This window comes from Lissotriton vulgaris, chromosome 5 (assembly GCF_964263255.1).
Source record: "Lissotriton vulgaris chromosome 5, aLisVul1.2, whole genome shotgun sequence".
Lineage (NCBI taxonomy): Eukaryota > Metazoa > Chordata > Amphibia > Caudata > Salamandridae > Lissotriton > Lissotriton vulgaris.
In genome coordinates, this window is record NC_141693.1 from 516,403,811 (window position 1) to 516,420,948 (window position 17,138).

Consider the following 17,138-nt stretch of genomic DNA (forward strand, 5'->3'; position numbering starts at 1 on the left):
AGGAACAAATAGAGGGCAAGAACAGCTTCCAGAGGGCTGTATGGCATGCATAGATCCATGCCTTAGGATAAAAACGTTGCCTATGTGTAAATGTCTGTGTGAATGCATGGATGGGAGAGTGACTGTAGAGGGAGAGTGTGAGTGGGAAAAACCCTAACTGGGAAACTCTGAGTGTGAAAGTGCCCACACAATGCAAGAACATGTTTATGGGATCATGCAATTCTGAAAGACTGCCTGAGCACGAGACTGCCTGCACGAGAGAGTGCCTGCATAACTTCTGCAAAATAAACCAGACAGAGAAAATGAACTAGAGCAATTCTGCACCTTTCTATATGTTCTTAAGAGGCACTAGGTGGAGATACACCAAAGTTTAGTAACGCAAGTATCTCAAAAATTACTAAGTGGATTTCCATCAAAACACAAAAGATGTCTTTTTGAGCAGGTTTGCTGTAATGATAGATAGATAGATAGATAGATAGATAGATAGATAGATAGATAGATAGATAGATAGATAGATAGATAGATAGATTTTATTCACAAAAAATAAATGTTAGAGGGCAGTTCTAGTTAGGTTCAGATTGTACATGCACAAAACCATAGAAATTCAACAGTTTTACTTACCTTAAGAAATTGTACCTCATGCCCTATGGTCACTATTACTCGCGCCACCACCATGCATATTTTTGTCATCAATAGTTGTATTGCAAATGTTGCAGTTATACTATGAATGATGTCATAGAAGATGTCATTACCGATGTAATATGTGAGGTAAGTAGCAGTAAATGGCAAGGGCAAACATTCACCCTGTCAGAGATCTGGGTTAAACCCATCATTTTTTGGTCACCATGCAACCTTAGTTTGGACCCGGCCACACTATGCCACTGGATTCAAGGACCTGGCCTGGCAGTTTGGGGTACAGGGTCAAGACTGATTTAAATATGGCTGCGACCAAACAGTTTTTTTAATGTTATTTCCTAACTGTAACCTGTAACCTTTGAGAGGGAGTACGTGAGTGAGTGAGTGCATGAGTGTCTCTGTGGGTGGGTGAGAAAATGAGTGGATCTGTGAGTGGGTGGGTCAGTGTCTGAGTGGGTGCATGAGTGTCTGAGTGGGTTTGCGAGTGCCTCTATGAGTGTGCCAGTCAATCTGTGAGTAATTGCATGAGTGTCTGAGATGGTGGGTGTGTGGGTCTGTGAGTGTGTGAGTCTCTGAGTGGGTCTGTGAGTTGGGCGTGAGTCTCTGAGTAGATCTGTGAGTGGGTGAGAGAGTGTGAATAATTTTATAAGTGGGCACATGAGTGTCTGAGTGGGTATGAGAGTGAGTTGTTCTGTGAGTAGGTGCATCAGGGCCCGAGTGGGTTCTGCTTACTCTCTACTAATTTTCTGCTTGTTTCTGACCTCCATTTTGCCTCTCTGCTCGTTGTTGACCTTCATAGCCCCTCATTCTGCTTGTCTCTGACATTTATTCTACCTCTTTCTGCTCATTTGTGACCTTTATCTTGCCTCTTTCTGCTCATTGCTTACCTTCATTTTGCCTCTTGCAGCTCGCAATTCATTGCTTATGACCTCACATATTACATAACCTATGGCATGGTCAGTGACATCACGGATGACATCTCAAATGACATCACAGATGACCAGTGACTGAGTGTTTTCTGAAAGTTTCTGTGTTAACATATATATCAAGGTACCACAAAAGTTGAAATGGTATCCCTCATTACTAGTACACAAAGTATACTATTTGTAACACATGTTATGTAAGTGACTGTGTGACACTTTATGCATCCATGTGTCAGTAGCTGTCTGAGTACCTTTATGGGTATGTGAGTGGTTGTATGGGTGAGTGAGTGGCTGTATTTGTATGTGCGTGAGTGAGTGTTTGAGTGGCTGTATGGGTGAGTGAGTGGGTAGGAGTGTCTGGTGTATGGGTGAGTGAATGGGTATGTGAGAGGCTGTATAGGGGAGTGATGGGGTGTGTGTGACTGTATGGGTGAGAGTGGGTGCATATGTTTTGGACGGGTGAGTGAGTGGGTGTTTGAGTGAGTGAGTAACTGAGAGTGGCAGTATGGGCGAGTGTATGCTTGTGTTAGTGACTATAGGTGAGTGAGAAAATGTGTTACTATATGTATGAGTAAGTGACTGGGTATGAAAGTAACTGTATGGGTGTGTGAATGGTATATGAGTAACTTATAGGTGACTGACTCATATGTGAGTGGCTGCATGGGTGAGTTAGTGGTTGATTGAGTGGGTATATAGGTGAGTGGCTGCATGAATGGCTCTATGGATCATTGAGTTGTTGTGTGAGTGCTTGTATGGATCTGTGAATGGGTGAGTGGTTGTATGGGAGTGGGTGTAAGAGACTTTGTATGGAGGTGTGAGTGGGGCTATAAGTGGTTCTGTGCATCATGTCATCAGTGATGTCATTTGAGAGGTTATGAGTAATGTCACTGACCAGGTCATGAGTGATGTAATATGTGAGGTCATAAGCAGTAGATTGCAGGGGTGTAAGTTATAGCTAGCTCAGGTAACTAGAACTGCTGAATTTCAATGTTTTTTTATGAGGAAACTCTGAGACTAACTATAATGCCCCTGTAACCTTTGGTTTTTTCAATGAATTTCTAAGGTTTTTCAAAATCTATTTCCTAACTATAACATCACCATAACCTTTGGATTTTTTTGTGTGAATTTCTATGGTTTTATAAAGTTATTTCTCAGCTATAAAGTCAGTGTAACCTTTGTTTTTTTAAGTGAATTTCTATGGGTTTTTAATCTTATTTCCTAACTGTAACCAGTAACCTTTGACAGGGAGTGTGTGAGTGAGTGCATGGGTGTTTCAATTGGTCTGTGAGTGGGTACATGGGTGTATAAGTGGGTCTGTGAGTGCATGCATGACTGACTGAGTAGATCTGTGAGTGGGTGCATGAGTTTTTGAGTGGGTCTGTGAGTGAGTCCATGAGCCTCTCAGTGGGTTGGTGAATGAACGCATGAGTCTCTGAGTGGATCTAGGAGTCTGTGACTGGGTGCATGAGTCTTGGAATGGGTCTGTGAGTGGGTGCTTGAGTCTCTGAGTGGGTCTGGAGAGATTATTGTCTTTTGCTGTCTTCTGCGCTGTTTTACCTTTTCTACTTGTTTTTATGCCCTTTGTTTTGCCTTTTCTGCACTTTATTCTGCCTCAGTTTTACCTTTCATGGTTTTCTCTATCTGTGGACAAAATTCCGTTGATCACTGCCATTTCTGTCATTGGAAAATGTTGGAGAACACAATGGCAGTATGTGGGGAAAGAGTCATTGATTTACAAAAGGTATCCTTTATTAGGATTTTCAGTCCTACCCTAGCAATTGTGCCTAGGTCATTACACCACTGGGAACAATCATGCAGCCTAGATGTTGTCCAACTGCAATGCCTTCAATCAAAGGCAACAATTAATTCCACTGTAACCCTCTCTGGCTAACCCAAGTAATGTTTACATTCGGTAAACCTAGGTCCCGATCAATGACACTCTTTCTAGCACTCTCACTGGCCCAAAACACACAACTTTGGCCCTTAATCCTCACTCTGACTATTTTGGTGACAAGCAGGAGCAGCACACAGAAAAAGGATGCAGTAGAAAGACACTTTTGAAGATGGAAGGGAGTTAAAATGGAGGACAGCACTTAATATATAAAATTACATATTTTATTGGATGGTGTAGATGTCCAGGGAAGTAAAATTAGGTAGTGATAACTCTGTGACTGGCTTTGAAAAAATTAAAACGGAGTTAGGTTGTTTGGGATATGCTTGGAATAGCAACCCGTCAACCACACCTGCTACAGTTTAATTTGAAGCTAGTATGCTGCTTAGAGACAGTCTTGTGACCTAATTCTAAGAGAGAGTGTTCCAAACATTGTTACTATGGAAACTGAGCTAAATGAGTGTGGGGGGGGGGCAGGTAACAAAAGAGACTGCACTGTGAAACTTTAAAGGAAGCTTGTGATTTGTTAAGTACAGTAATATCAGTTAGAGAAGAGTGGGAATGGTAGAAATTATTGATACGTTTGAGTGGAAGAGCATTGCTATATTTCAGATTTGAGATTTACGCAAAAAAAATATTAAGTAATATTAAGAGAAGAGTTGGACAACAGCAAAGAGATTTTACTGTATGTGAATTAGGGTATACTATAAAAAAGTATATGAAAACAAATTCTAACTGCAAACAAGCTGAGAAAAAATGTGTACTTTACAGTAAAAGGGAAACTAGAAGGGAGGTTAGATGAGGACACTAAGTAAAAACAGAGACCAGGAAAGAAGAAAAATTAATTGGTATACTGAAAATAGTTATTTCATGAAGTCTCTATAAATTAATGTGTTTGGTATTAGAAATGGGTACTTGGTTATAGTATGCAATTAAATAGTATGTAATTTGTACTCACTGACACAGTCAAACAGCCACTCAGACACCCAGTTACACTCCCAGAAAAGCACTTATGCACCCACCACTCAAATAGCCAGACCGTGACTGACACAACAATAAACACATTCACATATCAATTTACTTATCTATAGATCCCCTTACACTCATTTGCAGACCCATACAGGCAATGTCACACCCACTCATACACATAAACAGCCACTCATATACCCAGCACACAGATGGTAAGGAAAACAGATACTTTTTCACACAAACACAGAGTCACCTACACATATAACTCAAATACCCATTTACAAAACCAGTGACTTACACACCCAGTCATACAGCGACAGAGGTAATTACACATCCACCTCACACACCCACAAAGCAGTTATGTATGCACCACTAACAAAGACTGTAGTACGCACAGCTACAAACCCAAACACTCACTAATACAGTCAGTTACCAATCCTTAAAAGCGCTTAAATATGCATTTACACACCCATAGAGTCACTAACACAGGCACTAAGATAACCAAAAAGCTACTTATACATCTAGTGAGACACACACAGAGGCACTGATACACTTTCTCACATATCCACTGAACTAGGAACACAATTAGTCACCCACCCATAGAGCCATTTATATACAGATTTATACACATAGTTAGACACTTGGAGAGCCGATTACAAACTGAGATAAACATTTATATAGCTACTCATTTTCTAATAGTATATAATATAAAGTTACATGAATTCTATATTTTCTTTTCAGATATTTACTCGTGTTTAAAGAAGAGGATTTACAATGCCAATTAGGATAGAAAGGAGAAAAGAAACAGAGGAAACAGTACTATCTGCTTGAAACTGAGTAAAACTAACACAATGTAGAGAACGTACAGAAGAAAATGAGCTGCTGGTAAGAGAACTAAGGTGCTTCTTAAAATAGTATGTGCAAAAATGCAGAATGTAGAAAAACTTTCAAATAAAAAAAGCGAAGTTTAAAATCAACTCAGAAAGGAGAAGTAAGTCACATTGAAAGTGAAAAAGTTACAAGAAACACCTACTTTAATAAGGAAGCAGAATAAAAAAAAATAAGATTGAGAAAGTTTAGAAGTAGTATGATGCAGAATTTGATATGAAACATGAAGCAGTATAAGAGGTGAAGGATAGCAGCGAAGCAAAAACAATATAATGAGTGGGGCTGATCAAGAATTTGCAGTGAAGCATACGTTAATTATTTAGATACTAAACCGAATGAGAACACTGGATAAAACAGTGTTGCCTATAAAGAGAAAAGGCAAAAAAGGCTAATTCATAAAAGTAATTTTTGGAAAATGCTCAAAGGAGAATGAAAGCATGAGTCTAGTACTAAGGCTCTCTTTAATGAAGAAAGCTACTTACAATTGAAACAACTGGTCGATGCTATGAGGTACAAGATGGTACTCCCATTGCAAAAGAGGAGATGTTTCCTAGAAAGCAGATGAAGAGTTCGGTGAAGAGGTACAAGGAAGGCGCAGACTTGCCCCTAGGTATAAATGTGACTGCAGTAGTATTTGTAGAATTCACCAGGAATCAATTAATATATTAAGAAATGTTCTACTTCAATTTCCAGATAGAAGTGTATAGCGGAAAATAGCAATGTTGCAAGCATTAGATCCATGCAAGGTGAGGAAATTCAGTCGTTTACAAGGACACTCATTGGTGTGTCTCCCAAGGAAAGTGTGCACAAGGTCCTTTCTTCATTTTTGAATGTTGGCTGTTCCATCATTCAAAAATGCAAAATTTAGTTAGAAGACTTTACTTTGTTAAAAAGTCCTGCATTGTGTTTAGGAGAAATGAACAAAGCACTTCTGTATGGTGCAGTATCAGAGGTTGAAAATGTTTGTGAAGATATTCACTTACGTTTCTTTGGTCCTGAAGTGCAGTCTGGCCAAAATTAGGAGTTCGTATGTTCAGGTGTAGAGGAACAAAACACAGATATTAGTACTGATAAGTTTAGATGAGACATAGCAAGGTTTAATGCAGTTTCTACAGAGAAACCAAACTAGGTTTGTATTTGTTGTTGGCACATTAAGGCCAAATTCAAAATGTTGATGCGTCTTTCAAAACTGAAGAAGAAAACATAGAAAAGTGGCTCGTATTTGTAGTGTATTTATTTGTGGAAGAATGTTTTAATTTGTCAACATGTCAAAACATCTGCAAGTGTTGCTCTGACAACAAAATGCCTGCCAGAGCAGTACACAATAAGTTAGAGGTGGTTGAAAATCCAAAGGAACTTTGACATCTAAATGTTTACGAAACAATACTGATACAATCTATACACCTTTTTCAAGCAATAGTTTGTATGGAACCAAAGACTGGGAAACTACCACCTATTAAGCTTCAGAAAGGTCTTAAAAGGTAGAGTTGTGTATTTACATTTAAGATTTAAATGAAATATTGACACTGTGGGTGTAGATAGAGATTTGGAAGAACCGCTTGTTATTCTTGTTAGTGATGTGCAAACAAAACAATCTGGCAATAACTAGTGGCTGTAAGTAAGGTGAAGAAAGCTACTTTCCATCTTAAAGAGAATAATGTGCAGTATAACGATGTAGATTTTCTTACATTTGGAATGGAAGCAGCATGGAAGAACAAATTTTGCCTTCAGGTGGTTAGTTTGAAAAAGTGGGTTGAAGTAGATCAGAAGAAAAATATGCGCAGGACAGTATCCATCCACTGCATCCAAAAGGTTATGGGGGTTGCTATTGAACTGTATCAGATACAACAAGCTAAAGGAGCTCCACTGAGTGTATAGGAGAAAGGTTTAGAAGCTCGATCTTTTCCTTAACTATTTCATACTGGAGTAGGGGGACAGTATGATGACCACCCTGTGCAATTACCAGCAGCTGAGTATAGGTCTACAAGATTATATTCAGAGGATCCTAGATTTCGACAAAGTATTCCATTTGTTTTCCATCTATTATTTGAAAGTGATCTGTCTGGACTGTAATATGCTGTTAACCATATTCTTAAGTCAGCAGTTCATTTACAAAATATGTGTTCAAAAGACTTTGTTGACAAAATTCATGGAAAAGGTGAGAAGCCAGAGTATATTTAATACATTCGATGGCATGCCAACATGGGACCAATTAGGTGCACCGACTTGGTTTGTAACCCTGAGTTGTGCAGAGTGTGCATGGGATGATTGAAATGACTTTTTGAGAGAAGCAAACTAACATTAAAGGCGTCTAATTGAAGACACCCGGGGAACTTTGCTCTTTGGATCTGACAAATGTTTGCAGGTATTTTAACCACAGATTTCAAGCTATGCTGTCCTTCATTTGTAACAAACAAAATCCATCTTTTGGAGAAGCTAGTGATTTCCTTTGGCAAAAAGAGTACCAAGCAGGATTTGCTCCTCATATTCACATGCTGTTGTTGGTAAAAGATGCACCGAGATGTGGAACAGACACAGATGAGTCTGTACGTTCTTTCATAGAGGAGTATATTACATGTGGCATTCCAAAAGAAACAGAGGAAAAAGTGTTAAGGCTGTGTACTGTGTTTCCAATCACATAGATGTGGAAAGTACTGTCAGCAGAAGTACACAGCAAAATACATTTTTTATACTAAGTGTCATTTTGGATTTCCAAGACCTGTTATCGCAAAAGGAAGAGTGAACATTTTTCAGTCTGCAGTGAAACACACACCTACATGTAAATTGCCAAAAAAAGATATACAACTTTGCATACACCTACTCGTTAATCACCAAATAAGACAAACAACCAAAGGAGAATAGAGGTTTCAAAGTATATTAACGACTACAATCCTGTGATTTTGAAAATGTGGAATGCCAATATGGATACTCAGTTTGTGGCAGTCAACTCTATAGTGGTTGCTCGTTATATTACTTCATACATAACACAATCTGACACGACAGAGTTTAAAGATGTGTGGGGAGAACAAAAAAAGTGTAAGCTTCAGTTTGAAGATGTTTTAACACTGATAAATTGGATCCTATGAATGCTGTGATCGGTTGAGCTCTGCTAGTTTATATTCTAAGTCAAAAGGGATTGTTTGGGTGAGTCTAGGCCTAGTAGCAAGTCAAAACAGAGTTTTAAAATCTTTTCCAGAAATTGAATATCTTGCACAATTTGAGCCAGATAGTACAGAAATTGTGAATACAAACATGTTGGGCATTTACTATGCAAAAAGGAGTGTACATTTAGAAAATGTCTGCCTACATGAAGGACCACAGTACTACACATTTAGAAATAATGTGATAAAAATATAGGTGATGATAAATGTGCAGTAGTTGGTTGCAGTGGGTCTTTTGTTCAACTTAGCTGGGCCAGTAAAATTAACCAAAGAAAAACTGAGTTGCCAGAGTGCTGAAAAAAGAGAATGTTTCAATTTTGCACTTTCAGCCGTTTGAACCTTGGCATTCCTAAACAGAATTACTGGGAAAGTTTGACTCCTAAGAATTATCTTTCAATGCTGCAAAGGATAGCATTTAGTGCTCAGTATTTCCAAATGAATTGCAGATATTGAATGATGAAATTCAACAGGAAGATACAACTGTTGCTGAGTTAGCTAAGGAGCCAAAGTTTAGGTCCTCTAAGTCAGGACATACTTGGACAACCAATCATTGAATTGATGCTGCTATTGCAATAGATGAGGTGGAGACTGCAATGGAGCAAGCCAGACAGGAAACAATTGATTTGCCAGATTTAGTTGGACCACTAAATGATTAGTGTATATATATATATATATATATATATATATATATATATATATATATATATATATATATATATATATATATATATATATATATATATATATATATATTACCTACTGGCGGTCGCCAGTAGGTATATATATATATATATATATATATTACCTACTGGCGGTCGCCAGTAGGTATATATAGTTAGGATTTTTTCCCTATGGGACTTTTGAAAATTCTATGTCTGATAACTTTGGCGTTTGTGGACGGAATCGGCTGAAATTTTCAGGAAAATGGCACATTTTGTTTCTGAGCAGCCCCTGAAAATTTGGTGGGGTTTCGTCAAGGGGGGGCTGAGAAAAAAGGGGGGTCCCAAAACGCGTTTTTTGCATTGAGTTTTCCATAGGGCGGTTGGACTCACTTTTAGCTCGAACGGCTGAATGGATTTGCACGAAACTTGGCAAAATTGTAGGGACTGTTAGCCCGATGTGCCTTTGCTAGGTCTCAATATATGTGCTCCAGTAGTTTTTGAGAAATTAACGTTCAAACCAAGATATATATCTGTAACAGCGCTCTGGGCAGCGATCCGGTCCGCTTACTTTTCGCTTATCGGAACTTTGCGCGCAGAAAGCTGATTGGCTCTCCGGTGTCTGTCAACATTCTAAACAGTCCGGAGCGGACGCCATCTTGTCTCTCGGTAGGATCGAGAGAGAAGAAGAGGTGGAAAACGAAGGGGGAATTTAATGAAAGGGGGCAAGGTATCCCCCTCTTGACCCCCTAGGAATGTTGTTGGGGTTATTAAAGGGTCCCGTGGGGAAAAAAAAAAAAAAATGATTTTTCACGGTAGAAGCGCGGCCGCGAACTGGTAGCGAAACGGGAATTCGCCATTTTGTGCTTCGTAAATTAAATTACTAGTTATAAGTGGGTGCGGGAGACGTATCCTAATCCCCTATGTTTCCTGAGGGTGGCTGAGGAGGCTGATATATGTTGATACATCTCTTCCAGCGGCTGTGCGTGAGCTTTTTTTTTTTTTTTGCTGCGTGACAGTCCGGAGCGGCCGCCATCTTGTCTCTCGGTAGGATCGAGAGAGAAGAAAAGGTGAAAAACTAAGGGGGAATTTAATGAAAGGGGGCAAGGTATCCCCCTCTTGACCCCCTAGGAATGTTGTTGGGGTTATTAAAGGGTCCCGTGGGGAAAAAAAAAAAAAATGATTTTTCACGGTAGAAGCGCTTCACGGGCCGCGAACTGGGCCGCAAACTGGTAGCGAAACGGGAATTCGCCATTTTGTGCTTCGTTAATTAAAGTACTAGGTATAAGGGGGTGCGGGAGACATATCCTAATCCCCTATGTTTCCTGAGGGTGGCTGAGGAGGCTGATATATGTTGATACATCTCTTCCAGCGGCTGCGCCATCTTGCCTTTTTTCGAATGCCACAATTTTGTCGTGCACGGCAGCCATTTTAGATGCCAGGCTGGTTCCAGGCTATCACCTAACCCTGCGGATGTAGTTTATGGCCCCAGCTGTAGAGAATTCAGACATGCCAATCCTCCTGATTCAGGCGTGTGAGTACTGATTTCAGTGCTAGTCTCCCGCCTCCCGATTTCTGCAAGCAAAAACCCGGGGGCATATTACGAACAACTAGCGATAATTTTTGTCTCTAACTTGTTTAGAGACAAAAATTATCGCCGCACATCGGCGATTTTTATCGCAGATAAACCTTGCTATTATCGCAGAAAAGTCCGCGATATTCATGTATTATCGACCTAATGCTCTTAGCCATGTTATCCACCTCCCATTGGATAACATGGCTAAGAACTGCTCAGGGCAGGTGTTAGATTTTGGAGATATTCGCGCTTAGCGCGAATATCTCCAAAAGTTGGTAATAGAAGGTAGCGATGTTAGGGACTGTTTCCAGTCGCTAACATCTTGGCACGCCACTTTGCATGTCATTAGTGATAAGTATCACTGACATGCAAAGCGGGGCCCAAGATGGTCGCTATCTCCTTTTAGCTGTCACTAACTGGTGTTAGCGACAGCTTGATAATAGGGAAATAATTTTATCTCCGCTTTCATGGTTTTTAAAGCCAAAAAAGCGGAGATAAACCCCCTTGATAATATGCCCCACGATTCCTTGGGGGTTTCAGCTGACAGGGCTTGGTATTGTGTTACATGGTAATTTTTCCAGGAAACGTCAGAGGGTCGATGCAGGGGTTCTAGAAGAGGTGATAAACCATTTAAGCCTCGTGAACAAGCGCATGGTCTTTTAAAGATTTGTGAAGTACTCGGGGCGGCGGTGTGTGTGTGCCCTTTTTCAGGAGCGGGCGGGGGGGCACTGCCAGCAACTTGCCAGGTCAGGTAGTGTTCAACACGTGCATCACCCTTTCTCTGCCTGCTATTGCGCTCCATGCTTCGGAAAGGTAAGAAAAAGAACGTGCATTTGAGTTTGAAATGTCCGATCCTGCAGCAGCACACTTCCAAAGCCCACACATGACAATAACCCGATTCAAGGCCCCATTCACCCGTTTTTAAAAAAATAGATAACACTCCAACAAAGTAAGGTTATAAAACTTTATTAACTACTAACTTTAACAAACGGAACAAAAACTAAAAACATTTAAACATTTCTCAACACAAAAAGCAACAATGGTTAGAAGCTGTCTTTTGTGCGAATAGTCCCAAGGCAGCACAACGTGCAGAGTTCTGGACGGCACCCAGGTGATGTCGCCTGGGTGCCGCACTGGTTTAGGGATCCTACAATGCTGCTCCGAAAATTGGCGTGGGGCGTACCGGGTGGGGCGGGGGGAGGCCTCGTCAGTAGCGGTCTGTTGTGCGAATAGTCCCAAGGCAGCACAACGTGCAGAGTTCTGGACGGCACCCAGGTGATGTCGCCTGGGTGCCGCACTGGTTTAGGGATCCTACAATGCAGCACAGAAAAACAGCGTGGGGCGTCCCGGGTGGTGCGGGGGGAGGCCTCGTCAGTAGCGGTCTGTGTCCAGTGTCACATGGCTGACACAACATGTACGACAGGCACCCAGGTGATGTCCAGTAAACTGCCGCACTGGTTTTGGTATCCTACAATGCTGCTCCGAAAATTGGCGTGCGGCGGCCCGGGGGGGGGCGTGGGGGAGCCGGCGTGAACGGGCCTCCCCAGGTGGCGGCCATCTACCTGAGTTGCGCTCGCTCTTGCGGCCACAGCGTCTCGCTCACCATGTTGTTGAGTTGCTCCCACTCTTGCAGTGCAGCGATAGGCGGCTGCCACATGGCTCTTAAAATGGCGGACAGCTCCTCGGTTTTAGGCCTGGTCCACTGAAATGGTCCTGGGACACTTTGGAACTCGGACGCTTGCCTGCTAGGGCTTGGGTTCCATTCTCGAAAAGCGTCCCCTCAGCCGTGAAGATTGTATAAAAGTCTTGGGGGCCCCCGACTCCCGCAGGCTTCCGGTGGGGAGCGGCTGCCATGATTGCTCGCGGAATGACCACGACGGAGCCACGAGATGGTGGTGCTCTCATGCTGACGCCAGCTTCAGTCTGAATGATCCAGAAACAAGGTGGGGCTTTCATCGTTTGGGAAAAAAAAATGTTCTAAACCAATGAAAAGTGTTATTTTTAGGTCATATGACCAAGCCTTCCATCTTTAGGAAACCAAAAGTAAAATGAACCAATGAAAAGTTTTATAAACAAGTCACATGACCTGTTATGCGACATAGGGCTACAAAAAGCGTAGAAAATCCGTTGGCACGTGAGGCGGCGTCAGTAGCGGACCGATGTGCGAATAGGCCGAAGGCAGCACAACGCGCCGAGATCTGGATGGCACCGAGGTGGTGTCCAGCAAATTGCCGCACTGGTGTGGCCATCCTACAATGCTGCGCCGAAAGACGGCGTGTCCAGCTGAGTTGCGGTCACTGTTGCGGTACAGTGACTCGAACGCGCCGAGATCCGGATGGCACCGAGGTGGTGTCCAGCAAATTGCCGCACTGGTGTGGCCATCCTACAATGCTGCGCCGAAAGACGGCGTGTCCAGCTGAGTTGCGGTCACTCTTGCGGTACAGTGACTCGAACGCGCCAAGATCCGGATGGCGCCGAGGTGGTGTCCAGCAAATTGCCGTACTGGTGTGGCCATCCTACAATGCTGCGCCGAAAGACGGCGTGTTCAGCTGAGTTCCGGTCACTCTTCCGGCACAGTGACTCGAACGCGCTGAGATCCGGATGGCACCGAGGTGGTGTCCAGCAAGTGGCTGCACTGGTGTGGCCATCCTACAATGCTGCGCCGAAAGTCGGCGTGGGGTGCCCCGTTGGCTTATGAGGTGATGTCAGTAGTGGACTGATGTGTGAATAGGTCGGAACCAGCACAAGGCGCCAAGATCCGAATGGCAAGTCCTGGATGTTGAGTGCCTCAGTTGAGATTTCTGAGCAGTGCTTGTAGGACTGTCTGAAGCTTATTTGCACCTGTTGCAGCTTCACTAGGTCCGGCGGAACTTTTTGCCTTTTCCTTTCTGCTTCTTTTCCTACAATGCGTTTCATCTGAAGACACGACCAGGTCCCTGAATGTGTGCAGGGGGACGCTATTGATTGAATGAACGCGCCGAGATCTGGATGGCACCGAGGTGGTGTCCAGAAAATTGCCGCACTGGTGTGGCCATCCTACAATGCTGCGCCGAAAGTCGGCGTGGGGTGCCCCGTTGGTTTATGAGGTGATGTCAGTAGTGGACCGATGTGTGAATAGGTCGGAACCAGCACAAGGCGCCCTGCACTGTTGAGCCTTTTTCAATGTCTCTTTTTTGTTGTTTCCCCTCCATCAAAAACAAAACAAAAATACAAGGCGCCAAGATCCGAATGGCAAGTCCTGGATGTTGAGTGCCTCAGTTGAGAGTTCTGAGCAGTGCTTGTAAGACTGTCTGAAGCTTATTTGCACCTGCTGCAGCTTCACTAGGTCCGGCGGAACTTTTTTCCTTTTCCTTTCTGCTTCTTTTCCTACAATGCGTTTCATCTGAAGACACGACCAGGTCCCTGAATGTGTGCAGGGGGACGCTATTGATTGAATGAAAATGGCGGCTTGACACAAAGCTGACTCAAGCGTTACTGTTGGTGCTATACAGACAAAAATTGGTTTTCAGTTTGTACATTCTTCAGGTTTTTTTTTCTCCATCCAAGTCTGATTGAGAGTTTGTAGAAAAATGGCTTCAGATTTTCCACATACTACTCTTCAACATTCTTCCTAAATGTAACAATGTGAAACTCACTAGGAGAACGGCTGTTTCTGTTTCCTTTCAAAATGCTGCCACCAATATTTTCTGAATGGAAGACACCATCTTGTAGCATAAAGGGCCGAAAGGGGTTCTGGTCTGGCCGATGGTTGGTGGAGACATTTTGACTATATCTTGGACCTGCCCGGCCTCGCCCAAAATGGCGCCGGTATAAATGGGACTCGTAACTCTTTGCCCGCAAATGTATATCTAGAAAATGTTATTGTAAGTGGCCCTGTCGTATTTTAATTACAAAATGTACGTCCACCGATTCCGCAACTGTTAGACACCTTTGTTCTTGTCACCTAATGGCCCGCTCGTTACGTTCTTCTACAGTGTAAATGTCTCCTCATCATATACGATTTCAGTTTGCTCCGTGGCCGGCCCACGTGGTTATAGGCCCGTATTTGTATACTGACATTTTCACAATAAAGGTTTTTAAAACAAAACACGGTAGTAGTATTTTCATTTGTAAAGTTTTTACTTTTAGTGACTGTTTTCGAATCAGTAAAAGGCAAGTGAAATAAAGCAGTCCAATTACATGACGGATAAAAGGTATAATATGTAGGAACGCAGTAAAGATAAATGGTGAAGGGCAGTTGTGTTTTTCATGTCTGCAACATAAAGTGATCGATAAGAATCTGATAATCAGGCGTATCGGCGACTAAGACAGCAGGCCGAATCTCTTTTACTCAACGGCTCCGTCATGGAAGGAAGAAACGCCCTCTTTCTCGAAAAAGGAATATATTTTACTTGCAAGACAGTTGTAAATTTTCCGGGAAAGTACATTAGCCTGGAATATTATAACATATGTTTGAAAAAAAAATATTGTTCGAAAATAATAAAAAGCGTAATTTTTAGGTCATATGACCAAGCTTTTCATCATTAAATTAACAAAAGTAAAATGAACCAATGAAAAGTTTTATTAACAAGTCACATGACCTGTTATGCTTACGTTACGCGCTGCGCGCCGCGCCTCGGATCACTTCCGGGTGCGCTAACGCGGCGTGTCATAAAACGCATTACGCGACAACGTAGGTCAAGAATATAGTCTAAATGTCTCCACCAACCAGCGTTCAGAACACAACCCCTTTCAGCAGTCCAAAAAGTTCTGTTAAATGACAACAGAGGGGACAGGCAACAAGAACCATCAGTCAAAGAGGGGAGGGCAAGTTCTTCTCTTCCGGGTCATGTTGGGGCGCTACCGGAACTGATCGAATTGGTAGTCTACAGTGTTTCTGGATGTTTCAGACTAAAGCTGGCGTCAGCATGAGACCACTACCATCTCGTAGCTCCGTCGTGGCCATTCCACGAGCAATCATGGCAGCCGCTCCCCACCAGAAGCCTGCGGGAGTCGGAGGCCCCCAAGACTTTTGTAGAATCTTCACGGCTGAGGGGACGCTTTTCGAGAATGGGACCCAAGCCCTAGCAGACAAGCGTCCGAGTTCCAAGGTGTCCCAGGGCCATTTTAGTGGACCAGGCCCAAAACCGAAGAGCCGGCCGCCATTTTGAGAGTCCTGTGGCAGCCGCCTATCGCTGCACCGCAAGAGCGGGCGCATCTCAACTACATGGTGAGCGAGACGCTGTAGTCGCAAGAGCGGGCGGAAAACAGCTGAATGGCGGAAGAGGCACAGTGTAGCAAAAGCGGGCGGAATAGCAACTAAAACGATAAAGGGGCGCCCCACTACAGCTTGTCTTCAGGTCAAACGGATTGTGGGACAAGGTCCAGAATTGAAGAGTCATCAAAAGGCAAAAAGTTCCGCCGGACCCCGGGAGCCGGCCGCCTATGTCGGGGGCGATCTCAGGCTACACCAGTGCTATAAGACTTGGGGAGGGTGTCGGAGCCAAGCGTCTTCTCCGAGTCCATGGCCATCACACCGCCCCTCAGGGGCCTCCGTCAAGCTGTTTAGGAAGGTAACATATCACATTGTTTTCTAATGCAGTCAGGTCCACAAACGACACTCACTTACTTTGAGAATAGTGAAGCTGCAGTAGGTGGAAATAAGCTTCAGACAGTGTTACAAGCACTGCTCAGAACTCTTAACTATGGCACCCAACATCCAGAACTTATGCTATTTGAGAATGGTAGTGACATCGAAGCATCTCAGGGACCAAAACCATTAACGTACTTTCACGTATGAAAATCTTACTTGGGGAGGGGGCAGGAGCGAAGCGCCCCCTCCCAGTCAGCGCCACCACACCGTATGTTGAAAATCTGAAGCCATCGTTCTACAAAGTCAACCAAACTTGGATTGAAAAATCTAGAAAAATGTACAAACTGAAAACCAGTTTTGGTCTGCATAGCATCAGTAACAACGTTTGAGTCAGCTTTGTGTCAAGCCGCCATTTTGATTCAACAAAGCACAGGCATTGAAAAAGGCTGAAATTCAGAACTCTAAACTATGGCACCCAACATCCAGGAGCTTGCTATCCGGATCTTGGAGCCTTGTGCTGTTTTCGATCTATTCACACATCGGTCCACTACTGACATCATCTTATAGACCAACGTTATGTAAATAGTTTTTTAATAAAATGTTTTACCCTGTTTCTTTGCTGGTGTGTTGTCTATATTTTTAATATTTGCATAGGGTTTGTCGTTATTTTGTGCGGGATGGGTGATGGAGCCGAGCTGTCTTGCAGCCCTCATGGTGTGGAGCTCAGTTCATCTCACTATTTTCGTATTTCTCAAGAAGGGTTGTTCCTAATATTTCTATTTTAGCGAGGTCAAAAAGAGATCCAATTAGTGGCCTACTGATTTTGTTCGATTACTTTTATTTTTTTACACGATTTTTCACTA

General features: G+C 42.9%; 1 protein-coding gene across 2 annotated transcripts in view; it reads right to left on the minus strand.

The window, feature by feature from the left end:
• The window catches only part of STAMBPL1 (STAM binding protein like 1), a 305,486-nt gene that overhangs the window by 177,113 nt on the left and 111,235 nt on the right, over positions 1-17,138 (minus strand). Inside the window, exon 3 of one of the 2 annotated variants that reach the window (XM_086921943.1) lies at positions 6,291-6,314. The exons of the other annotated variant lie outside the window; for it this stretch is intronic. Coding sequence (XP_086778069.1) covers positions 6,291-6,314 — 24 coding nt within the window. The remainder of the gene's footprint in view (positions 1-6,290; positions 6,315-17,138) is intronic. 2 annotated transcript variants of the gene reach the window in all.